This window comes from Myotis myotis, unplaced genomic scaffold (assembly GCF_014108235.1).
Source record: "Myotis myotis isolate mMyoMyo1 unplaced genomic scaffold, mMyoMyo1.p scaffold_m19_p_13, whole genome shotgun sequence".
Classification (NCBI taxonomy): Eukaryota; Metazoa; Chordata; class Mammalia; order Chiroptera; family Vespertilionidae; genus Myotis; species Myotis myotis.
In genome coordinates this window covers 29,988,752-30,015,175 of record NW_023416317.1, presented here as the reverse complement: position 1 = coordinate 30,015,175, position 26,424 = coordinate 29,988,752, and the positions used below count along the sequence as shown (strand labels likewise).

General features: G+C 38.5%; 1 protein-coding gene across 9 annotated transcripts in view; it reads left to right on the top strand.

Moving 5' to 3' along the window:
• Positions 1-26,424, top strand: part of PPP2R3A (protein phosphatase 2 regulatory subunit B''alpha) — a 156,754-nt gene that overhangs the window by 118,346 nt on the left and 11,984 nt on the right. For 8 of the 9 annotated variants that reach the window (XM_036332506.1, XM_036332503.1, XM_036332504.1 and 5 more), the window contains 3 exons: positions 2,154-2,329; positions 3,040-3,158; positions 5,397-5,503. In XM_036332506.1, coding sequence (XP_036188399.1) covers positions 2,154-2,329; positions 3,040-3,158; positions 5,397-5,503 — 402 coding nt within the window. Of the gene's footprint in view, positions 1-2,153; positions 2,330-3,039; positions 3,159-5,396; positions 5,504-16,836; positions 16,895-26,424 lie in introns of those variants that run through there. The other variant, XM_036332509.1, reaches the window with a different exon arrangement.

The window sequence follows — 26,424 nt, the reverse complement described above, 5'->3', positions numbered from 1 at the left end:
GCTTGAAGCAAACATGAGGCTTGCTTGCTTCAGTGACGGAGGAAACCAACGTTCCCCGCCTACTGCTGCCGGCCTCTGAGCTTGCAGTTTGAAACATTGTTACAAATATAGAAGCTAAACAAAACCCCAGAAACCTGCTTTCAGCCAGCCGGGCCTCAGAACTGGAGCCAAGCCTCAAAGCTAAAGCTGGCCCAGAATTAAAAAAAAGAAAAAAAGAAGCAGTTGGGAGCTTCAGTCACCCGCCAGCCTGAAAACAGCCCTCAGCCCCTCACCCAGACTGGCCAGGCACCCCAGTGGGGACCCCCACCATGAAGGGGGTGGGACCAGCTACAAACAGCCATCATCCCCTCATCCAGGCTGGCCAGGCAACCAAGCGGGACCCCCACCCTGATCCAGGACACCCTTCAGGGCAAACCAGCCGGCCCCCACCTGTGCACCAGGCCTCTATCCTATATAGTAAAAGAATAATATGCCTCCCAGCACCAGGATCAGCGGAGCCGCGAGGCCTCCCAGCACTGGGATCAGCGTGACGGGGCAGCGCCCAAACCCCCTGATCGTCCTGTGGCTGTGTGTGTGACAGGGGCCGGGGCCACAACCTCCCTATCCGCCCTGCTCTGTTCGTGACAGGGGAAGGCACCCCAACCCTCTGATCAGCCCTGCTCTGTGCCTGATGGGGGGAGCTCCCCAACCCCCTGATCGCCCTGCGGCTCTGTGTGTGACAGGGTGCGGTGTCCCAACCCACCGCCCCCCCCACGGGCCCAGCTGTGTGTGTGATGGGGTAGAGCCATAACCTCCCCATCAGCCCTGCCCTGAGTGTGACAGTGGCTGCACCCCAACCCCCTGATCGGCCCTGCTCTGTGGGTGATAGAGGGCGGCGCCCCAACCCCCTGATCCGCCCTGCTCTGTGTGTGACAGGGGGTGGTGCCCCAACTCCCCTATCGGCCCTACTCTGTGAGTGATGGGGGGAGCTCCTCAACCCCGATTGGCCCTGCTCTGAGCATGACAGGGGGGAGCTCCCCAACCCCCTGATTGGCCCTGCTCTGTGCGTGACAGGGTACGGAGCCCCAACCCCCCAGATGGGCCCTGCTCTGTGAGTGACAGGGGGCAGCGCCCCAACCCCCTGATTGGCCCTGCTCTGTGCATGACAGGGGGTGGTGCCGCAACCTCCCCATTGACCCTGCCTTGAGTGTGACGGGGGACGGGGCGGTGCCCCAACCCCCCAATCGGCCCTACCCTGAGCATGACTGAGGGTGGCATCGCAACCTCCCAATCCGCCCTGCTCTGTGCATGACAGGGGGCGGCGCCCCAACTCCCCAATCGGCCCTGCTCTGAGCCCGACCAGGGGCTGCACCTAGGGATTGGGCCTGCCCTCTGCCACCCGGGAGCAGGCCTAAGCCAACAGGTCGTTATCTCCCGAGGGGTCCCAGACTGCAAGAGGGCACAGGCCAGGCTGAGGGACACCCCCCCCCAGTGCACAAATTTTTGTGCACCGGGCCTCTAGTCTATATATATAAAAGCCTAGGCGACTGTTACGACTGGTCGACCGAACGACCAGCTGGTAGCTATGATACACACTGACCACCAGGGAGCATACGCTCAATGCAGGAGCTGCCCCCTATTGGTCAGTGCGCTCCCACAGCCAATCTCCCATGGCCAGCCAACCTCCCGCAGTCCCTCCCCCCTGGCCAGCTGGCTCTGATTGGCCCTGATAGGCCTCGATTGCTGGCCAGGTTGAGGGACCCCACCCATGCACGAATTCGTGCAGTGGGCCTCTAGTTGTAAATAATGCTGTAATGAACATAAAGGAGCATATATTCTTTCAAATTAGTATTTCAGGGTTTTTTTTAATATATTCCCAGAAGTGGAACTGCTGAATCAAAGGGCAGTTCCATTTTTAATTTTTTGAGGAAACTCCATACTGTTTTCCAGAGTGGCTGCACCAATCTGCATTCCCATCACAGTGCACGAGAGTTCCCTTTCTCCACATCCTCGTCAACACTTGTTTGTTGGTATTTTTATGATAGCCTTTCTGACAGGTGTGAGGCAATCGCACACATATGTAACTTTTATTTAAAAAGAAGGTGGGCAATAATAAATCTGAATGAATAAAGGACCTGTACAGGCCATTGCTAATGAGTGTCCCTCTCTCCTAGCATCGAGTATTGGTTCCGCTGCATGGATGTGGATGGGGATGGTGTGCTCTCCATGTACGAGCTGGAGTATTTCTATGAGGAGCAGTGTGAACGGATGGAAGCCATGGGCATCGAGCCCTTGCCATTCCATGATTTGCTGTGTCAGATGCTTGACCTGGTGAAGCCAGCCAGTGATGGTAACATTGCATAAAGCGCCATTTTCACTGGTCATCTCTGTAATAGAGTGGGGCATGTAATCCTGATTGTCCTAAATTATTTAACTTTACAGAGTCTTTCATGCAAGCTTCCAAAATACAGTTTTTAAGTTTCTCCTTTACTATTAGTGTGGAACCAACACTTGATGCAAATCCTGTTTAAGAAATGGGATTTTTTTCCCATGGAAACAGAAAGTAACTAGTGATTGCCAGGGGCTTGAGGGCGGGGGTAAAAAGAGATGGAGGAGGGACTGCTTGATGAGTATGGAGTTCCCTTTTGAAAGGTGAAGAAAATTTTAAGGAAATCAATAGTGGTGATGGTTGCACAACACTGAGTGTACTAAAAGCCACTTAAAATACTTTAAAATAGTGAATTTTATGTTATGTGAATTTTACCTCAAAAAAGGAAAGAAATGGGACTTTTATAATAAAACTAGAGGCCCGATACATGAAATTCATGCAAGAGTAGGCCTTCTCTCCCCCAACTGCTGGCACCAGCTTCCCTCTGGCACCGGGGACCTTGGGCTTCCCTCGCAGCCCCGGCTTTGTCCGGAAGGACATCTGGTCTAATTAGCATATTATGCTTTTATTATATAGATAAATGTTTACATATACTTTTTAAACTTCAGTAGAAGTTTTTTTCACTTGCCAAAACAGGTCTTGGAATTTACCAGCCCTGTGTTTTTACATAGGCAAAATAACTCTACGAGATCTGAAGAGATGCAGAATGGCTCACATCTTTTATGACACTTTCTTTAATCTGGAGAAATACTTAGACCATGAACAGAGAGATCCCTTTGCAGTACAGAAGGTACAGTATAGTTTTAACTTCTATTTGAGGGTTGTAATATCAGGGGCGGTGTGCTACAGATAAAAAATGGTTTCTGTCTGCAAGAACTTGATATTTAAAGAGGTAACATTTAAAACATTTCATCACATACTGAAAAGAGCATAAAGGACCTAGAGCACATCTCTTCAGACAGCTAATCAAGTTTAGATAACCTACATCTGCCTGTCATAGAGTGAATTGTATGGCCCATGTGCATTTACATATATATTAGAAACTAGTTACAAAAAAATGTGTTTGAAAAAACTTCTAGCCCTAGCTGGTTTGGCTCAGTGGATAGAGCGTCAGTCTACGGACTGAAAGGTCCCAGGTTTGATTCCAGTTAAGGGCACATGCCCGGGTTGCGGGATTGATCCCCAGTAGGGGGTGTGCAGGAGGCAGCTGATCAATGATTCTCTCTCATCATTGATGTTTCTCTCTCTCTCTCCCTCTCCCTTCTTCTCTGAATTCAATAAAAAAATAAAAATTAAAAAAAAAATAAATGAAAAAACTTACAATTTTAAAATATATCAAAAGGTACATCTGTATTAGAAAGTATATTGGACTTGATTTAATTGTATCATGCATTTCTGGGATGACCTGGTAAATAGCTTTCCCCATCATAATGACAACTAGAAGCTCTCTATGATAAACAAACTTCAGATAATGTAACACTTTTTCAAGTGTTAATGATCACTGTTCATGACTATCAGTTTGAAATCATTCTACACCTAAAACAGATGAGCACCCTTCCCTATACAAAAACCTATGGACCCTCAGAAAACCTGAACATACGACCCATGTCCAAAAACAAACAAAAAGTAGAATATCTCCACTTCCCCTTCAACATTCATTCCCCTGTTTTAAAAATAAAAATTATGTTAATACAAAAAGACTGTTTCAGTTGAGTCATACAGGAGTACAACAGGAAACTTTTACAATCTTTTCCTTTCCTTCTACATGTTGTATAACCTTTTGACCTAAATAGTAGTAAGAATACAAAGATCACCTCCTAAAATACAAATACTCATTGCCAATTGTAAGTCTAAAAACACATGCAAATTTCAGAATGTTAAAAGGTTGGGTTGGAGTCCCTAAAATGGATTAAGTGTAATAATTAACACATTATATGATCAATTTTTAGGTATTTGCATTCTTCTAGGCATAATTAACCCTACATCCTAGGAAAATGCTAATTCATTATCATTATAGAAAAACATATTTTACCTGGAATATATAATCCATGATGTCCATATTATAGAAGGAAAAGAAAATGGCCTTTCCCCCCTTTATTTCTTTTATTTGTGTTATAAATTTTACTGTTATATTTTACCTTTAAATTTTACTTTTCTTTGTAGGAGGAGCTAATTAAATTTGTTCTGATGTACAAAAAAAAGAAAAAAATGATTAGTCAGAAAGTGCTCAGTTAAACTCCAGACACTGTTGAAGAGACACTGGTTATATAGAAATGAAAAAGACTTAGTATATAAAGAATAGGTATATAGAGATGAAAAAGATGGAATAGTAAAAGGTGGAAACCAAGCATATACTATAGCAAAGCAATGATTTGAGGTAGAAAGGCTGTTTCCAGGAAGACAGCGGAGATGACATGGTATCTGACCTGGATTTTATTGTATTTATTTATTTATTTTTAATATATTTTTATTGATTTCAGAGAGGAAGGGAGAGGGAGAGAGAGATAGAAACATCAATGATGAGAATCATTGATTGGCTGCCTCCTGCACACCCCACACTGGGGATCGAGCCCACTGGGCATGTGCCCTGGACCAGAATTGAACCTGGGACCCTTCAGTCCGCAGGCCAACACTCTGTCCACTGAGCCAAACCAGCTAGGGCTGACCTGGATTTTAAAGAAGCAGTAAAAATTTGCCCGAGGAAGGGGTGGCATATGCAGGTGTCATATGCAACCCACAGGTCACTCCAGATAGCTGTTGGGCAAAGTGCCAGGGAGGAAGTGTCTAGAAAAAGGTCTCTGATTACAAGGCTAAAGAATGTAGACCTAAAGAATTTAGCTGGTGGACAGTAGACTATAATTTTGTGATTGCAGGTGTGGAAAATCACTTTAGGAATATTATTACTTTAGCACTTCTTTTAACAATGAAACATTTTCAGATAGGTTTTTTTTCAGTGATCCATAAACCTATCTCCAGTTCTTTGTCTTTAATTATTTTTTCTTTTCTGTGCGGTACTCTTTCCAATCAGGATGTGGAGAATGACATGCCTGAGCCCTCTGACTGGGACAGGTTTGCTGCTGAGGAGTATGAGACGCTTGTAGCGGAGGAGTCTGCCCAAGCACAGTTCCAGGAAGGGTAAGTGAATCTCCCTGTGTCTTGTAGAACCTTGTTAGGAGAGGTACCCATATCAGGAAATATTAAAACCACCTTAAAAAATCAAGCTAGTAATCCTTTCCTATTTTTACAATTTTTGAGTATCATAAACATGAGTGATTTTAAACAACTTTAGTTGAATGAATATTTTCCCCAGCAGTTTTTCTCTTTCCTTCTTAATTTCCTGAAGAGTCTCCTCATGTCCTGTTTCCTTTAATGAAGTTGTACCTTTCACTGGAAACTAAGATTGTTGTGCAGTCATACTACTTTGTTAGTGATGTCAGTGAAGTTGCTAAATATGGAAGGAGGCCAGAAGAACTGAAAAGCTTTTTTAAGTAATAAAAGATGATCATGTTTAAAACAAATCTTTATCACATATGGTCTTCTGCATTCAACCCTGAACACGAAATAACTTCTACATGGAATTTATAATAGTGTATTATCCCACAAAAGGACCATGATAAGAAATTAAATCATGAGACTTTCACTGCTTAGAACATTTCATAACTTTATAATTTGTTGGCTTTTTCTATCACCTAGGGATTCCTCCTCTAATTCTTCTTTAGTCATTGTTTCTCTAAGGCTCTCAATGAATACTTATTATTAAAATAGTGCATTTTTAATAAGCAGTACATTCATATAATTTAATATTCAAAGAAACAACAGTTAAAAGTTTCTTACTATTCAGTCTTCCTCCCTTAAAACAACCACTGTTATCATTTATTTTGTACCCTTCCAAAAATACTCTCTTCCTCACATTCTCACTCTCTGTTGCATATATGTACATATACGGAGAGATAGATACACACACACACACGTGTGTGTGTGTGTATATAAAAGCAAATATACATTTTTTATTTTTTCTCTTACACATATGGTAGCATATTATATCCACAGCTTGGTACCATGCCTTTTCCATAATATAAAGTTTCTATTATACAAGATGAGTAAGTTCTAGAGATCTGCTAGTATACAACATAGTTACCTATAGTTAAAAATATGGTATTGTACACTTACGAAATATATTAAAAGGATAGAGCTCATATTAAATGTTCCCACAACACACACACAGCCCTAGCTTGTTTGGATCAGTGGATAGAGCATTGGCCTATGGACGGAAGGGTCCCAGGTTCAATTCCAGTTAAGGGCACATGCCTGGGTTGTGGCCTCGATACCCAGTATGGGTCGTGCAGGAGGCAGCCAATCAATGATTCTCTCTCAACATTGATGTTTCTATCTCTCTCTCCCTCTCCCTCCCTCTCTGACATCAATAAAAATATATTAAAACACACACACAAATACAGGGAAATTTTTTGAGGTAATGGATATGCTTAGTACCTTGGTCGTAGAAATGACATCACAGATGTAATTATGTCCAAACTCATCAAGAAGTATTCATTAAATATGTAGAATTTTTTGAATATCATGTAAACCTCAATAAAGCTAAAAACAATAACAGCAAAGATTAGAAGAACACCATGGTAAAACAAACACTTGTATTTTACGATCACTGAGATATAAATGAGGCTTCACAAATATTTTGGGGGCCTTGAGTGTATGAGGAATAAATTACTAAAAGAATAACTGAAGCCCGAGCTGGTTTGGCTCAGTGGATGGAGCATCAGTCTGCGGACTCAAGGGTCCTGGGTTCAATTCTGGTCAAAGGCATATGCCCAGGTTGCAGGCTCGATCCCCAATAAGAGGTGTGCAGGAGGCAGCCAATCAATGATTCCCTCTCATCATTTATGTTTCTATCTCTCTCTTCTTCTCCCTTCCTCTCTGAAATCAATAAAAATATATTTAAAAAATAAAAAAAATAAAAGAATAACTGAAGGTTGAGGGGAAAAAAAAGCCAATAAATTGGAAACTATTCCATAGCTATATCTAATGAATGTTTTAAGTTTTTTACAGTTGCATAATAGTCCACTGTGTTGTTATACCGTTATTTTACAATCCTCTGTATGTGGACATTATATTTTAATAGTTCACTTTAGAAATATAATGTTGCAATGAATACTTTTTTTTTTTACTACAAGCGAACATTTATAAAAGCTGGGGACAGTGAAACAAGGAAGTGCTTAGCATAGAGGAAGCAACAATAGAGACCTAGGCTGGTCTGCCTTAGTTCTCTGGGAGGTCAGAGGAAAGAGGGCCTTGGAGATGGTTTCATATGGTTAGCCCTGGTGAGCTGCTGCTGCCTATTGCTCTCCTAAATGCAAGTCTCCCGATGTCCTTTAGAGTTTATGAGATGCATGCCTATGAGGAAGAAGTGAGCGAAGAAGAGGGGGAAGGGAATGGCGTGGGCATGCTTCCCAGAGAGAGAGTGTGCCTCAAAGAATAATTTCATATACCTGTTACTTTACACTCATGTAGGATAAATTACTGGATGTGTATATAGCAAACATAGCATACTTGCAAAGCGTTAGGATTTTAGAAAAACCAACAAGAAATGATGCAGACATCCAAAACTAGCAACAGTATGGAGCCATTTCCATTGCTACGCCTAAAAGGACAAGAAGATGAAACCATCATCGGAACTTGAAGATAGTAACTATGGAGAGAGTCACCTGACTGTATATTGCTGGCACTTTCCATTAGCTTCCAACCAGAAACCAAAAGATAAGAACCCACTGCTGTGGTCCATTTGGGTCACCCTCCTTGGACACAGAGCTAGGGGGAGAGTAGATCTAGTGGAATAAACAGAATATCCAGCTCAATAGATAACATCAGTTAGTCCTACATAGAGACCATACCATTTGTCACCCCTACCATTAAGTCTTCAAAATCTTTTTTGAGAGTAATGAAGAAGCCATCACCAAACCACTTTCTTTAATCTGAAGATTTCCTTAATATGTTTAGTCACAAAACTAGGGTCTCATTTTTATGATAATGACCTGGAAACCCTTAAAATCATTCATCATTCATTGATTATTCCCGAGACTGCATACAAAGAAAAGACAGGCAAGTGGATTCACAAACCTGATTTAAAGGTTTTTGACACTGAGCATCCTTAGGCAGAATTAGGGCAATTTTACTGATCTTATGAAGCAACATCACTGCTGTTAAGAACGTGTGTGGATACTTGTAACAGTGAAAACTCTGAGACAATCTAAGTGTCTAATAGGAAGATTAATAAAATTATCCTATGAACAAAATAAGTATCAGAAAGAAAATTAAGTGTAAGAAAAACAAAAGGGATCTGACATATACACTAATGAAAGAGAAACATGCAAATTGGTGTCACTCTGCTATGCCCACCAGCCAATCAGAGTGACTATGCAAATTAACCCAACAAAGATGGTGGTCTTATACATACACACACACACTTAGTGGCCAGATTATTATGACCACCTGATGTTTGTAGACAAATTAGCTATAATTTTGCGCTGAAGTTGCTAGAAGGCCAGACCATTATAAACGTCTGAATAGCACAACATACCTCAGTATCGTTGCTGATCAAGTTTATCCTATCATGTTAGTGTATCCCAATGGAGATGGCTTCTTCCAACAAGACAATGTGCCATGCCACGGTGCTCATATTGTGCAGGAGTGGTTTCAAGAACATGAGGGAGACTTTACCTTGCTTAGGTGGCCCCAACAATCACCAGGTCTCAATCCAATTGAGCATTTGTGGGACAAAGTTAAAAGAGCAATCAGGCAGCTGGTATTCATCAGGCATGGTATCAGATTCTTCGCATCACCTTTCAACATCTCATGGAGTCAATGCCAAGAAGAATCGCCGCAGTATTAAAGGCAAAAGGTGGCCCAAAGAAGTACTGATGGGGTGGTCATAATAATCTGGCCGGTCATAACAATCTGGCCCCTCAGTGTATATATTGGATAGGGCAAGCAGAATAGGAAAAAATTCAAAGATAATAAAAAAGCTTTTTTGAAATGAAGACCTAACTCTGAAAGATCAAATTCTCTTATACAAGATTCTCTTATAATCTAGGAAATACTTGTAATTATTGACCCCAGATATGTGTGGTGAATTTATCAGAATTCAGAGGTAAATAAAAGCTTATTGGGGAGGGGGTTCATTTTTCAAAATGCAAGTCACCAGACAAGGGCAAAAATTAGTCTTGGCTCAGATACCTCCACAGTAAAAATAAATACTGGAAGACTGTGAAACAATATTTACAACTTTCTCAGAGATAGAAAGTCTATACCCAGAGACTTTACACTAACCCAATATGACATTCAAGCATGAAAACACAGACAGACATTTTCAAACATGTAATAACTGGAGGGAATATAGCATCCATGAGCTTTTCTTTAAAAAGGACATAATCATAAAACCAGGAAACCAACCAATAAAGAGCCCAGACATAGAACAGCCATGGTGGAAAAGAAATAATAGTGTGACATCAGCCACATGGCAGAGTAAGAAGATTCCTTTGTTTCTATCCTTAAATTTACAACAAATCAGACAACTATAACTCAACAAAGGAGTCCCTGTTCAACACACAAACATACCTGAATGATTTACCCAATGGTACATCTAAAGGTGGGCCTATTGGAATGAGATATGGAAGCAAGACAAGGAAAAGGACAGAGATGATGGCTGCAGACACAGTTGGGTGCCCACTGCAGCCCCAGAGAGAATGGTAGTAATGGAGAAGTCGAGCTAGATCCCTCACACTACCACCTAGAGCAGTGGTTCTCAACCTTCTGGCCCTTTAAATACAGTTCCTCATGTTGTGACCCAACCATAAAATTATTTTCATTGCTACTTCATAACTGTAATGTTGCCACTGTTATGAATCGTAATGTAAATATCTGATATGCAGGATAGTCTTAGGCGACCCCTGTGAAAGGGTCGTTCGACCACCAAAGGGGTCGTGACCCACAGGTTGAGAACCACTGACCTAGAGTATAAGAGGTTCAGAAGCAGTGTTCCTCAGAGAAAAGGCATCTCTCTTCCTCCCTTCCCATCATGGCAAACCCCAGTAGAGGTGGCTGGGAAGTCTTAGAAAGTACAGTGATGCCAACAGCCATTGCTGGCAGAGGATGGAGCCACAACATGGCAAACTTTCCACCCATCCAAACAGCCAGGTAGAGAAAGCTGTACAATAGTGCCTACAGTGATTGCTGGCAGAGAGGTAGAGCCATAAGATTGCAACTTGCCTCCCTTGCCCCATCAATTCTATTAGCAGTGGGGCCAGTGACCATTAGTGAAAAGGAAATAGCTCTAGGAGCTCACAAAGCCAGTTATCCATTGCCTGCCACACCAGTTCTCTATTCCCCCCATTACAGTGGTGATGCCCCATAACCCAAGCAAGCCTGTCACAGAGGACACCCATTATCCCAGTGCATACATGGCATTTTCCTTAACTGAAATAATACCAATCCACTGTAATCCCAGAGGCACAAATAGTGCAAGTAAGAGAAAACAAAAACTTGTGCTATAACACCATCTACTGGGGGGAAAAAAAGTACCCTGCCTGTCAACCTGCTGAATTGTTGAGATCAAAACAGTATCTAAACAAGAAAATAGCTGAATAGCTCAAATTTGTGTCTGAGAAACAATCCGTCAAATACCATGAACAACTAAGGTAACATGGGAGCACTTAAAGAAAATGAAAAGCCTCCAGAAGCCATGGAAGACTGTCACTTAAATGATAGAGAATTTAAGACTGCAGTTGTGAAGAAGCTCAGTGAGTTACAAGAGAACTCAGAAAGGCAGTTCAATGACCTCAAAAATAAAATTAATGAACATAAGGAGTACTTTACCAAAAAGATTAAAACTATCAAAAAGAACCAAACAGAAAATCTGGAGATGAAGAACTTAATTGCTTAAGAGAGAATTAGCAAACACGAAGACAGAAACTAGAAGGAAGAAGAGTATTTAAAAATGAAAGAACTCTACGAGAACTATCTGACTCGGTCAGAAAGAGGAACATAAGGATAATAGATATACCAGAAGGAGAAGAGAGGGAGAAGGGAACAAAGAGCTTACCCAAAGAAATAATTGATGAGAACTTCCCAAGCCTATAGAACAAACTGGACTTTTGAAATAAAGGAAGCTAACAGAACAACTAATTTTATCAACCCAGAAATATCTTCTCCAAAACACATTTTATTCAAACTATCAAAAATTAATGACAAAGCCCTGGCCGAGTGGCTCAGTTGGTTGGAGCACCTTCCCATACACCAAAAGGTTGTGGATTGATTCCTGGTCAGGTGCATTCAGGAGGTAACCAACCAATCGATGTCTCTCTCTTTCTCTCTCTCTCAAATCAAAAAACATATTCCTGGTGAGGATAAAAAAAATTTAATGACAAAGAATTCTCAAGGCAGCCAAAGGAAACCCTATTATATTATCATCTTTCAATGGAAACATTATAAGCCAGGAGAAAGTGGAAGGAAATATTCAAAATATTGAAAGGAACTGTCAGCCAAGGATAATATATCCAGCAAAATTGTCCTTTAGCTATGAAGAAAAATAAAGGCTTTCCCAGACAAACAAAAGCTGAGAGAATCTACTGCAAGACCTACTTTACAAGAAATTTTTAAAGGAGCTCTTCTACCAAAAACCAAAAACACAAAGTATATAAAACTGAGTACGATGACTATCAGACAGAAGTAAGAAATTGCAACTCTACTTCAGAATAAGATATTAAACACTTAATTTAAACATAAAGGTTAAATGAAGGGGATGTCATTAAAAAATAACTAGCTACTGCAATTTGGTACAATATAAAAAGAGATAATTTGTGACAACAAATTCATGAAAGGGGAGAAGGAAAGGACTGACCACTCACAAGGGAATGAAGATAAGATGCAATCAGAAGAAAAAGGACTACTGTATGTATGAGGCACTTTACATGAGGCTAATGGTAAACACACACAAAAAGTCAGAGCTGAGACACAAAACCTAAAAAAAGAAAACAGGAAAAAAAAATCACAGAAAACTACCAAACTGACATAGCAGACATAATCACAAGAGAAAGAAACAATGGAGATAAGAGCAACCAGAAAACAAAAAATAAAATGGATATAGTAAGTCCTCATATATCAATAGTTACCCTAAATGTAAATGGACTGAACTCACCAATCAAAAATCACAAAGTAGCAGAATAGATTAAAAATCAAGCTCCAACTATAAGTTGCCTGCAGGAGACTCCTCTCAACTTCACAGACAAACATGGGCTCAAAGTGAAGAGGTGGAAGATGATATTACATAAATGAAAAAGACTCAAATCAGAAATGAAGAGAAGTTAGAATGGACACCACGAAAATAAAAGGATTACATGAGAATTCTATGAAAGACTATATGCCATGAAATTTGATAGGCTAGAAGAAATGGACAAATTATTTGAAGTATACAACCTTCCTAGGAGGAAAATCTAAATAGGCCCATCACTAGTAGGAAATTGAAACAGTAATTACAAAAAAAAACAAAAAACTGACAATGAACAAAAGTTCAAAGCCATTTGGTTTCACTGGTGAAGTCTACCAAACATTAAAAAAAGATTTTTAATATTGCCCAGCTGGTGTAGCTCCATGCTTGAGAATCAGCCTATGAACCAGGAAGTCACAGTTGGATTCCTGGTCAGGGCACATGTCAGGGTTGTGGGCTTGATACCCAGAGGGCATGCAGGAAGCAGCCAATCAATGATTCTCTCTCATCATTAATGTTTCTATCCCTCTCCCTTCCTCTTTGAAGTTAATAAAGTATATATTTTTTTAAAGATTTAATACTAATCCTTATTAACCTCTTCCAAAAAATTGGACAAGAATGAATACTCCTAACTCATATTACAAAGCTAACATTACCCTGGTACCAGAACCAGGCAAAAATAACTCACCCCCAAAAAAGAAAATTTCAAGCCAGTAGCTCTAGTTTACATGGATGCAAAAATGCTAAACCAAATACTAGCAAATTGAATACAATATATTAAAAGGATCATACATCACAATCAAGTGGGGTTCATTCCAGAGATGCAAGGATGGTTCAGCATCCACAAATCAATCAATGTGATATACCACATTAACAGAGTAAAAGATAAAAATCATATGATCCTATCAATGCATGTAGGGAAAATATTTGACAAGATACAACATCCATTTATGATAAAATCATACTCGATTGGGGAAAAAAATGAAAGATTTTCCTCTAAGATCAAGAGCAAGATAAGGGTGCCCATTCTTACCACTGTTATTAAATATAGTACTGGAAGTCCTAGCCAGAGCAATTAGACAAGAAAAAGAAATAAAAGGCATCCAAACTGGGAATGAAGAAGTAAAACTGTTACTACTTACAGATGACATAATTCTAGATATAGAAAACCCTGAAGAGTCCACCAAAAAGCTATTGGAAGAAATAAGTAAATACAGTCAAGTTGCAGGATACAAACTCATTATACAAAAATCTGTTGCATAAAGAAAAATGAAGAAAACAATCCCAATACAATCATGACAAAAAGAATAAAATGCCTAGGGCCGAAACCGGTTTGGCTCAGTGGATAGAGCGTCGGCCTGCGGACTGAAGGGTCCCAGGTTCGATTCCGGTCAAGGGCATGTACCTTGGTTGCAGGCACATCCCCAGTGGGAGGTGTGCAGGAGGCAGCTGATCGATGTTTCTCTCTCATCGATGTTTCTAACTCTCTATCTCTCTCCCTTCCTCTCTGTAAATCAATAAAATATATAAAAAAATTAAAAAAAAGAATAAAATGCCTAGGAATAAACTTAAAGGAAGTAAAAGACCTGTACACTGAAAACTATAAGACACAGTTGAAAGAAATTGAAGAAGATATAAAGAAATGGAAAGCTGGCAGCAAAATCTCAGACATCTCTCATAGCAGTATGTTTACAGATATATCTCCTAAGGCAGAGAAACTAAGGAGAAAATAAACAAATGGGACTACATCAAAATAAAAAAGCTGCACAGCAAATAAACCATCAACAAAACGAAAAGAGAGCCCATTGTATGGGACAGCATATTTGGCAATGATACAGCTGATAAAGGGTTAATATCCAAAATTTACAGGGAACTCATACAACTTAACAAAAGGAAGACAAATAATCCAATTTAAAAATGGGCAAAGGACTTAAATAGACACTTCTTCAAAGAGGACATACAGCCGAAACCGGTTTGGCTCAGTGGATAGAGTGTCGGCCTGTGGACTGAAAGGTCCCAGGTTCGATTCCGGTCAAGGGCATGTACCTGGGTTGCGGGCATATCCCCAGTAGGAGATGTGCAGGAGGCAGCTGATCTATGTTTCTAACTCTCTATCTCTCTCCCTTCCTCTCTGTAAAAAATCAATAAAATATATTTTTAAAAAAAAAAAAAAGAGGACATACAGATGGCCAAGAGACATGAAAAAATACTCAAAGTCACTATCTGAGAGATGCAAATCAAAATGACAATGAGGTACCATCTCACATCTGTCAGAATGGCTACCATCAACAAATCAACAAATGACAAGTGCTGGCGAGGATGTGGAGAAAAGGGAACCCTCGTGCACTGCTGGTGGGAATACAGTGCAGCCATTATGGAAAACAGTATGGAGTTTCCTCAAAAATTTAAATACGGAACTGCCATTTGACCCAGTGATACCACTTCTAGGTATATATCCTAAGAAACCCAAAGCACCAATTAGAAGAATGTATGCACCTCTATCTATGTTCATAGCAGCACAATTTACATAGCTAGGATCTGGAAACAGCCCAGGTGCCCATCAGTAGATGAGTGGATAAAAAAGGTTTGGTACATTTATACTATGGAATACTATGCAGCAGTAAAAAAGAAGAATCTTTTACCCTTTGAGACAGCATGGAGAGACCTGAGAGTATCATGCTAAGTGAAATAAGTCAGTCAGAGAAAGACAAGTATCACATGATTGCACTCATATGTGGAATCTAAGTAACAAAGTAAATTGATGAAAAGAGTGGGTCCAGAGACATGGAAGCATGGAACACAGTGCAGAATCTCAGAGGGAAGGCAGGGGAGGGTGGATAGGTGGGAGCTAATCAACCAAAGACCTTGTATGCATATATGCAGAACCCATGGACACAGACAATAGGGTGCTGAAGGCCTGGAGCCGTGGGGATTGGGGGGAGGGGGAGAGCAGAAGAGGGGAGGCTAGAGGTGAATGGGGGTAAAGGGGACATATGTAATACTTTCAACAATAAACAATTATTTTTTTAAAATAAAAGAAATGAGAAAGCTGTTCTGTGTTCATGGATTGGAAGAATTAAAATGTTATAAAGATTTAATGTAATTCTTATCAAAATCCCAATGGTATTTTTCACAGAATAAAAGAAAACAAAATAACCCCTCAAATCTGTATAGAACCACCAAAGACCCCAAACAGCCAGTGCAATCCTGAGAAGAAAAAGAACAAAACTGGAGGTATCTCATTCCCTGATGTCAAATTATACTATAAAGCTATAGTAATCAAAACAGTATGGCATTGGCAGAAAAACAGATACACAGACCAATGCAACATAATTGAGAGTCTATAAATAAACCTATGCATATGTGCAACTAATTTTCAACAAAGGTGCCCAAAACACACAATGTTAAAAAAGAAAGTCTTTTTAATAAATAGTGTTGGGAAAACTGGAAAGCCACCTGCAAAACAATGAACTCTCTGACACTATATATAAAAATTAACTCAAAATGGATTAAAGACTTAAATATAAGACCTGAAACAAAATACATAAAAGAAAATATAGGCAATAAACATATGGACATTGGCCTCAGGCATTTTTGTGAACTTGACCCAAAAGACAAGGGAAGTAAAAGCAAAAACAAATGAATGAGACTACATCAACCTAAAATGCTTCTACTCAGCAAAAGAAACCATCAAAAAAACAAAACAAAACAAAAGGCAACCAACAAAATGGTTGATATTTGCAAATGATACCTCTGATAAGGAGCTAATATATAAAGAACTCATACAACTCAACAAAATCCAATTAAAAAATGGGCAGAGGGCATGAATAGACACTTAACCAAGGAAGACATACAACAAATATAGGAAAATATGCTCAACATCACTAGTTATAAGGGGAAGTAAATCAAAACCACAATGAGATATCACCTCACACGTTAGAATGGCTATTTTCTATAAGACAAGAAATAACAAGTATTGGAGATGTAGAGAAAAGGTGACCCTTATACATCATTGTTTGGAGTATAGGTTACTGCAGCCACTATGGAAAATAGTATGGAAATTCTCCAAGAAATTAAGAATAGAGCTACCATATGACCCAGCAATCCCTCTTCTGTGTATCTACCCCCCCCCAAAAAAAAATTATGAAAACACTTATTCATAAAGATATATGTGCCCCTGTGTTCACTACAGCATTATTTACAATAACCAAGACATGGAAACCTAAGCGCCCATCATCAGATGATTGGATAAAGAAGATGTGGTACACATATACAATGGAGTACTGCTTAGCCATAAAAAATATGAAATATTGCCATTTGCGACAACTGGGATGGATCTTGAAAGCATTATGCTAAGTGAAATAAGTCAGACGAAAAAGGACAAGAACCACATGATTTCATTCGTATATGGGATGTAAAACAAAAGCAGCAAACTCATAAATACAGACAACAGAATGGTGGTTACCAGAGGGAAAGGGATTGGCAGAACAAAGAGGGTCAAATTCATGGTAATGGAAGGTAGACTAGATTTTGAGTGGTGAGCACACAGTAGTGTGTACAAATGTCATATTATAAAGTTGTACACCTGAAACTTATATAATGTTATTAACCCATGTTGCCCTTTAATAAATTTAGTTTAAAAAAGAAATAATAATGAGCAATCAATCCATTTCAATGTAGAAAGGATATTTATCAGAACCATAATTATTATGGGGAAAATAATGTAACTAAAGCTGGTGTAGAGAGGAAGAAGAAATATATATGTAACATCCTAGAAATAACTATTTAACTGAATTAGGATGTACAGAGGAAGAAGAAAATGTATGTTGAGTTTAATTAGCAAGGCCTCCACAGATACCTTCTAAAGCTGATAAGTTTAGAGTTTAATAATATTAATTAAGCCCTGACCAGTTTGGCTCAGTGGATGGAGCGTCGGCCTGGGGAGTGAAGGGTCCCGGGTTCGATTCCGGTCAAGGGCGTGTACCTTGGTTGCGGGCACATCCCCAGTGGGGGGCGTGCAGGAGGCAGCTGATCGATGTTTCTGACTCTCTATTCCTCTCCCTTCCTCTCTGTAGAAAATCAATAAAATATATTTTAAAAAATAATAATATTAAAATAATCACTTGAAAAACAAAAGCCTTACTCTAAATATTCTAATTCAATCAGAAAAAAAACTGTACACACAAAATAAAAACACAGACCACACATCATAAACTAAAAAATGAGAAAAGACAAGTATTTTTAGATCAGTGAAAAGAAATGGAATAAACTCACTTTTTAAAAGAAAAGGGTTCAACTGTGGAATGATAGCAAAGGTTGACTAAAAAAAGAATGAGCACACACAAAAACTGTCCGAATAACATCAGATTTTTGAAGCAAAACTCTAAAAATTATTTGCAGTCATAATAAACTATTCCCTGAAAATAGATAAAATACCTTTATCCATAGGCCATTTACTAAATACATATTAGGCCATAAACAAAACATCAGTGGATTTCTAAAAAGTAATAATAATACAGGCCAGCTTTTCATCTCAAGGAGGTCGATTTAAAGCATACTGTCATTTTCCATTTCTTACACCATAAAAATAAAAAGTACAGAACACCACTTAAAGAAGAGAAACTTCCCGTGGAAAGAAAGAAAGTAGATGGGATCAGATTGAAGAGGGAACCAGAGCTTATGTTCTATGCGGAGGGTGCAGAAGATAATTACTACAGATAAAGAGAGCGGCATTTAAGGATATCTATACCAGAATTTGATTGAGACCAAGAGCAAGAGGGAGACCAGAAGCATCTAGCTAGGCCAAATCCTAAACAGTCATGTGTCACTTACCAATGGGGATATGTTCAGAAAAATTCACCCTTAGGCCATTTCATCATTGTGCAAACATCACAGACTATACTTACACAAATCTAGATGCTATAGCGAGCTTACACACCTAGACCATATGGTATAGCCTATTGCTCCTAGGCTCCAAGACTGTACAGCCTATTATGGTACTGAATAAGCAATTGAAATAAAATGGCAATTATTTTTGTGTCTAAACATAAAAAAGTTACCACAGCAACATGGTTTAAAAGATAAAGTGTGTTTGTGCGCACATGCTTTGGGGGAGCAAGGGGAAAGCTGTGGAGGGAGGCACCATCTGAGGGAGAGTAGACATCAGGAGGAGGGAGAGAGGAAGGATGAGAAGGAAGGAAAAAGAGAGAAATGGAGAGCAGAGATTAAGAGAGCTAGAAAGCTAAAGCTTGAAATAAGAAATAAAAGGAGGAAGGGGAGGAGATGAATATTGGGGGCGGGCGTGGAACTGAGAGGAAGGAGAGTTAAATAGAAATGGAGAAGAGAAGTGAGCTTGTGCGCATGATGTTAGCCGAGGTAGGAATGGGGATGGTTCTTGGGCTGCCTTCCTCCCAGCCCATTCCTCTTGCTCCCTTGCCAACTCTAGCCCCAGCCAAGGGTAGGCACATACTGAGCCTCTTCTATTTAAACCCCCCAAAGCTAGCAGCAGTAAATTCAACATCAGTAATCAGGTCTAGCCTTTTCTTTCAACATCAATCAAACTTTTTGCTTATAATCTATTATAATTTTATGGGACCATCATCATATACGCTGACCTCATTAAGTGATGTATGACTGTATATCCTAATCCTACCCCTAAAGGAAAGACAAAAGCAGTGTGTGTGAGATCTTGGAGCAGAGAAAGCACAGCCACTAAAATATATTCACAGCAGCAGCATGGCCCAATCCATTCTGGTTCTCATTGAAAACACTAGCAATTACACACTGCCCTCTTATAAGCAGCCAGTGCAAACAGAGGCAGCAGTCTATTCTCAACTACATAGAATAGTAGACAAATACGAAATTGTTGACAAATACCAATAAAATACTCAACAAATGCAAGAATTTCACCCTTGAAAGGAGACTCACTACAGCAACAGAACAAGGCATCAAAATGAGTATATTTACTATTTTTAGTGAGATAAGAGAATATATTGCATTCTTGAAGCAAGACTGGCCAATTTCTAGGAAATGAAAAGAAAAATATTTAAATGAAAAAACCATAATCGTGTGCCTCCTGTACACCTCCTACTGGGGATATGCCCGCAGCCAAGGTACATGCTCTTGACCGGAATCGAATCTGGGACGTTTCAGTCCACAGGCCAACACTCTATCCACTGAGCCAAACCGGTTAGGGCCAGTTAAAAAGTTATTGATCTGGCCTAGTAAGTGTGGTTGTGGGGTAAGAAATCCTCGTAGGAATCAGTAGAAATAACACCCAGATAAGTCCCAGAATTGTATCTTTTTAAACAAAAATATATGCATAAACAGTTATCAGCTCACTTTTTTTTCTGGCCAGGTAGCAAATACATTAGACTTTGCAGGTCTGTCACAACTGCTTAGCTCTGCCATTATAGTGTGAAAGTAGGAAAGATAAGCTTTATTTAAGCAAAAGAATATGGCTGTGTTCCAATAAAATTTTAATCATAGACACTGAGATATTATCTTCATTTCATTTTCACATGTCATGAAATATTCTTCTTTTGATATTTTTTCAAACTTAAAAAGGTGAAACCATTGGCTGTACAAGACAGATTTGACCCACAGACTGTAGTTTGCCAATCCCATACTAGAATGAAATTTGAGAACATAAAAGATAGAGAACTGAAAACCTATCAGAAAGAAAAAAGAGATTACCCGCAAAATGAATACAAAACCAAGTAGAGCATGACCATTTAAATACTGCAAAGAAAATACCTTAGAACCTAGAACTCTGTTCCTATTTAAATGTAACAGCCAGGTAAGGATATTGTCAGGCATTCAGAGATGTGAAAAGCTTACTACACACAAACTATCTCTGAAAGAAATATTAAAGGATATTCTTCAGCAAGAAGGCAAATGGATCCTAGAGGAATACTAGGATGCAAGAAGCAACCATGAGCAACAAAATTAGTAAAACTTATTCTTAGAACTAGGTAAGTATTGATCACAGATACTTCTAACACAGTGATTCTCAACCTTCTGGCCCTTTAAATACAGTTCCTCATGTTGTGACCCAACCATAAAATTATTTTCGTTGCTACTTCATAACTGTAATGTTGCTACTGTTATGAATCGTAATGTAAATATCTGATATGCAGGATGGTCTTAGGCGACCCCTATGAAAGGGTCGTTCAGCCGCCAAAGGGGTCGCGACCCACAGGTTGAGAACCACGGCTCTAACATAAGAGAGTAGAAAGAGGCCAGAGAAATATGCTGTGAGTCTTTATGAGAATGGAGAATATAGATGCTGATAGAATTATATTTCTCTAAGAATGGCTAGAGTTAAAGTATGTTTTAAAAATTTAAGATCAATCACTAAAAGAAAAAAAATAAAATAGAAAAATTCCTAATCATATTTAGAAAAAGATAGTTAATTATTAACTAGTAAAGAAATGAGTAAAGAAAATACAAATTACAATCTTTTTAAAATCAGGAATGAAAACATTATACAGGGTGGGGGAAAAGTAGATTTATAGTTGTTTGTATGGAAAATAATACAATAATTAATAAATCATACAAGAATAAACTGTTTCACCTACGCACGACGACAGACCTACTTTTGACACACCCTGTATTTAGTAAAATCTCTGGGATATGAACAAGGGAAAATACATAACCTGTATACTGAAGTAAATGAACTAGGCTATCCTCTGAAGTTGCATTAAAAAGGATGACAAAACAGAACCAAATAAAGTACATAGAAGGAAGAAGTTAAAAAAACTTTATTTAAACAAAAATAAATCTATTAATTTATACACACATGCAGCATACTATGTGCCAAGCACTACTCAATATTTTAATTCACTTGGGTGCTCACAAAAAAAACCATATTTTGTAGATGCTATTGTCCCCATTTTACAGGTATGAAAACTGGACTACAGATTTGTCAGATCTACCAATATATAAAAGTCGTTTTTAGCCCAAGACTGCAACTGGTTCAGCTTTACAAAAGATCTGTCATTAATAGATTAAAAGAGGGGGGGAAATATGACAAAATTTAATGTATTTTCTAGTTTGGAAAAAATCTTAAAACTAAGCAAACTTAAGAAGTATACCTTCTTAACATTTAAATGGTATTAATCCTATACCCCAGAAACAACCAGTTAAAAACATAATAGGAAAAAATCCTATTTAATATTAAGAAAAAATGTGACTTGAAAAATATATATGAAGAAAATATAAAATTTCATCAAAAAATATAAAGACCGTTTGCCATGTTAAAATAAATTTACCAATTATCCCCCCAAAACATGTGTGGAGCTTGATAAACTAATTCTAAACTTCACATGGAACAATAAATACATAAGAATAGCAATGAGTTTTGAAAAGAAACAAAGTTATTATGGGGTGTGAAAGAGAGTTAGCATATAATTACTATAAAGCCATAGTAATTAAACCCAGTATCATTTCCATGCATAAAAAGAAAATATATGCATAGCAATATAGTCTATAAAGATGGTGTATTAAATGTGTCAAAAGAAGATCAATTAGTCAATAAAAGGTTGGCTCTTTGTGGTGAGGTGAAAAATATACATGTTAAACTAATATCTTCAAGAATATAAATAGAGCCGAAACCAGTTTGGCTCAGTGGATAGAGTGTTGGCCTGCAGACTGAAAGGTCCCAGGTTCAATTCCGGTCAAGGGCATGTACCTTGGTTGCGGGGACATCCCCAGTGGGGATTGTGCAGGAGGCAGCTGGTCGATGTTTCTCTCTCATCGATGTTTCTAACTCTCTATCTCTCTCCTTTCCTCTCTGTAAAAACTCAATAAAATATATTTTAAAAAAAAAAGAATATAAATAGACTTTGAAAGCATAAAGGTAATAGAAATTTATAAGGAAATTATAAATTCAAGTATACTAGAATTTATAAATTGACAAATTTTGCATCACAAAAAAAGGCAGACAAACTGGGTTGGATCATATAACCAATAGTGATCTTTTATATAACACTTATTCTTCAAAATCAATAGTAATAACATGAATATTGACAAATTCTAAAACAGTCAAAAGACATAAATTTCACTCAGGAAATAAACATGAATATTCTTACTTCATCAACAGTTAAAATATAATGGTCAGATATAACAGTTTTAACTGTATATGTGCCTAACAACAAAGGCCCAAAACACATGGAACAAAAATTGTCAGACAGTTCAACAATTATAATTGGAAATTTCAACACTCTTTCAGTAATCGATAGAATTAGAGACAATCGAAGACTCAAACATAGTCAAGATATTTGATCTAATCAATATGGAGATCAAATATGCAACAAAACAACAGGAAAATACACAGGTTCTTCAAGTGCACATGGAACTTCTCTAAGACAGACCATATATTAGATGAGTAAAACAAGGTTCAATAAATTGAAATGGGTTATAGTAATATATAAAGTATGTTGTTGGACCATAGTAGAAATAAATTAGAAATCAATAACAGGAAGAAATCTGGGAACCCCAAAATTTTTGCAAGTTAAAAATAACACTTCTAAAGATACATGGGTCAAAGCAAAAATCACAGGAAAATTTAAAATTATCTTGAAACAAAATACAAAAATGCATGAGGGTGCAGTTAAAGTAGTGCTTAGAGGAATATTCACGGCTCTGAAAGGTCTAACATCAATAATATAAGCTTCTAGCTTAAGAAGCTGGAAAAAGAAAGAGCTAACCAAACTCAAAGTAAGTAGAAAGAAGGAAATAATGAAGATCAGAGTAGAAATCCATGAAATAGGAAATAGGAAAACAGTATGAAAGAACTGATAGAACCAAAGGTTGGTTCCTTGGAAAGAATTTTTTAAAAAGATCTTTAACTAGACCAGCGGTTCTCAACCTGTGGGTCACGACCCCTTTGGTGGTCAAAGGACCCTTTCACAGGGGTCGCCTGAGACCATCCTGCGTATCAGATATTTACATTACAATTCATAACAGTAGCAACATTACAGTTATGAAGTAGCAACGAAAATAATTTTATGGTTGGGTCACAACATGAGGAACTGTATTTAAAGGGCCAGAAGGTTGAGAACCACTGAACTAGACCAAAGAAAAAAGAATATATATAGTTAACATAATATTCCTGGTGAAAAACTGAACGCTTTGCCTCTAAGATCAGGAACAAGGCAAGGATGTTTCTAATCCTCACCATTTCTACTCAACATTGTAATGAAGTTCCTTTCTTGTGAAGTAAGACAAGAAAGACATTAAAAGTATTCAGATTGGAAAGGAAGAAGTATAACTATTCATAGATTATGTAAACTTTAAGTAGAAAATACTAAGAAATCTACATAAAAGCTACCAGATCTGATAAGTGAGTTTAGCAAGGTCTCAGAATGCAGGAGGCAGCTGATCGATGTTTCTCTCTCATCGATGTTTCTAACTCTCTATCTCTCTCCCGTCCTCTCTGTAAAAAATCAATAAAATATATTTTTTTTAAAAAAAGAAAAAAAAAGAAATTCCACTCCTAGGAATCTACCCAAGAGAAGTGTTCACTCAAAGACTCGGACATATACGTTTAAAGTAGTAGTACTTATAGCCAAAAACTGGAAATAACCCAAATATCCACCAAACTGGTGAACCGATAAACAAAATCGTTTATCCATCTAATGGAAAGTTACTCAGCAGTAAAAAAAAAAAAAAAAAAAAGAAAGAAAGAAAAATGCATGAACTCTATAGATAGAACATGTATGAATCTCAGAATAATTAAGCCAAGTGAAAAAAGCTAGACAAGAAGAGTATATTCCATTTTTGTATGATTCTATTTATATAAAATTCTAAAAAATGCAAACATCTATACAGTTGACCCTTGACCAACACAGAGGTTAGGGCAGCCGTGGGCAAACTACGGCCCGCAGGCCGGATCCAGCCCGTTTGAAATGAATAAAACTATTGAAAAAAAAGACCGTACCTTTTTATGTAATGATGTTTACTTTGAATTTATATTAGTTCACACAAACACTCCATCCATGCTTTTGTTCCGGCCCTCCGGTCCAGTTTAAGAACCCACTGTGGCCCTCGAGTCAAAAGTTTGCCCACCCCTGGGTTAGGAGCACAACCCCCCCTCACAGTTGAAAATCCATATACAACTTTTGACTCCCCAAAATCAACTACAGTCATCCTTCATGGGAAATTGGTTCCAGGACATACACACACACAATCTGCAGGTGCTCAAGTCCCTTATGTAAAATGGCATAGAATATTGTGTACAGTTGGTCCTCCTCCACATCTGTGGTTTTAGAATCCGTGGACACAAAACCCAGGTATATGGAGGGCAACTATATATTTATTGAAAAAAATCTAGGTATAAGTGGGCCTGCCCAGTTCAAACCCATGTTCAAGGGTTAACAGTAATGACAAAAAAAAAAAAAATCAGTGATTACCTATGGTGTAGGGCTCAATGACTATGAAGGGGAATGAGGAAACTTAGGTAAGGAGGAATGGATATTTTCATGATCTTAGTTGTTGTGATGCTTTTAAAGTATATATTAAAGTCAGATTTTATTAACTGTATACTTTAAACATGACCAATTTTGTATGTCAGTTATACCTCAGTAAGTAAAAGAACTACTAAGACGTGCAACATGAATGAATCTCTCAAAAATAATATTCTATGTGAAAGATGCCAGGCACTAAAAATTATATATTATATAGTTCCATTTATATGAAATTTCTAGAAAAGGCAAAATTATAGAGCTAGAAAACAGATCAGTGGTTGGCTAGTTCTGGGAATGAGAGTGGAGAGTGAATACAGACAGGAACAAGGGAGAAGACAGGCAGATCAAGGGATGAAAGTGTTCTAAAATTGGATTGTGGTAATGGTTGAGCAGTTTTAAAAATTTACTAAAACATTTTGAATACGTAAATTGGTGAATTCTATAATATATAAATTTTACTTAAATAAAACTATTTTATTTTTTTTTTAAATATATTTCATTGATTTTTTACAGAGAGGAAGGGAGAGAGATAGAGAGTTAGAAACATCGATTAGCTGCCTCCTGCACATCTCCTGGGGATGTGCCCGCAACCCAGGTACATGCCCCCGACCGGAATCGAACCTGGGACCTCTCAGTCCGCAGGCCGACGCTCCATCCACTGAGCCAAACCGGTTTCGGCAAATAAAACTATTTTAAAAACACAAGAGCCAAAAATGTTTAGCTTACTGAATTGGCAGCAATTTTTTAAAAGATATTAATTCAATAACTATTTGCATTGATACTGTATAGTAAGCAGTGTTGGGTAATGATGAACACAGATAGGATTCCTGCCTTAGCAGGGAAAATAGACAGATGCAATTAAAGAGTCTTAACTATTCTCCCATAGAGGAAGCACACTGCAGACACCCTCACTCTCAGCTCACTGTGCAGTAAGACAAGCACTTTCACACATTGCAAATTGGCCCAAGCTCCCTGGAAAGTAATTTGACGATATGTAGCAATAGCCTGAATTTATATCTGTTGACTACCAATTCTAATTCTGGGTGTCTATTGTAAATAATCAGAAATTTGGATAGAAATTATTCATCCAAACAATTGGCATTGGTCACAGGTAATTAAAATTTAAAAATTCAAAGTTGCCGAAACCGGTTTGGCTCAGTGGATAGAGCGTCGGCCTGCGGACTGAGGGGTCCCAGGTTCAATTCCGGTCAAGGGCATGTACCTGGGCTGTGGGCACATCCCCAGTGGGAGATGTGCAGGAGGCGGCTGATCGATGTTTCTCTCCCATCGATGTTTCTAACTCTCTATCTCTC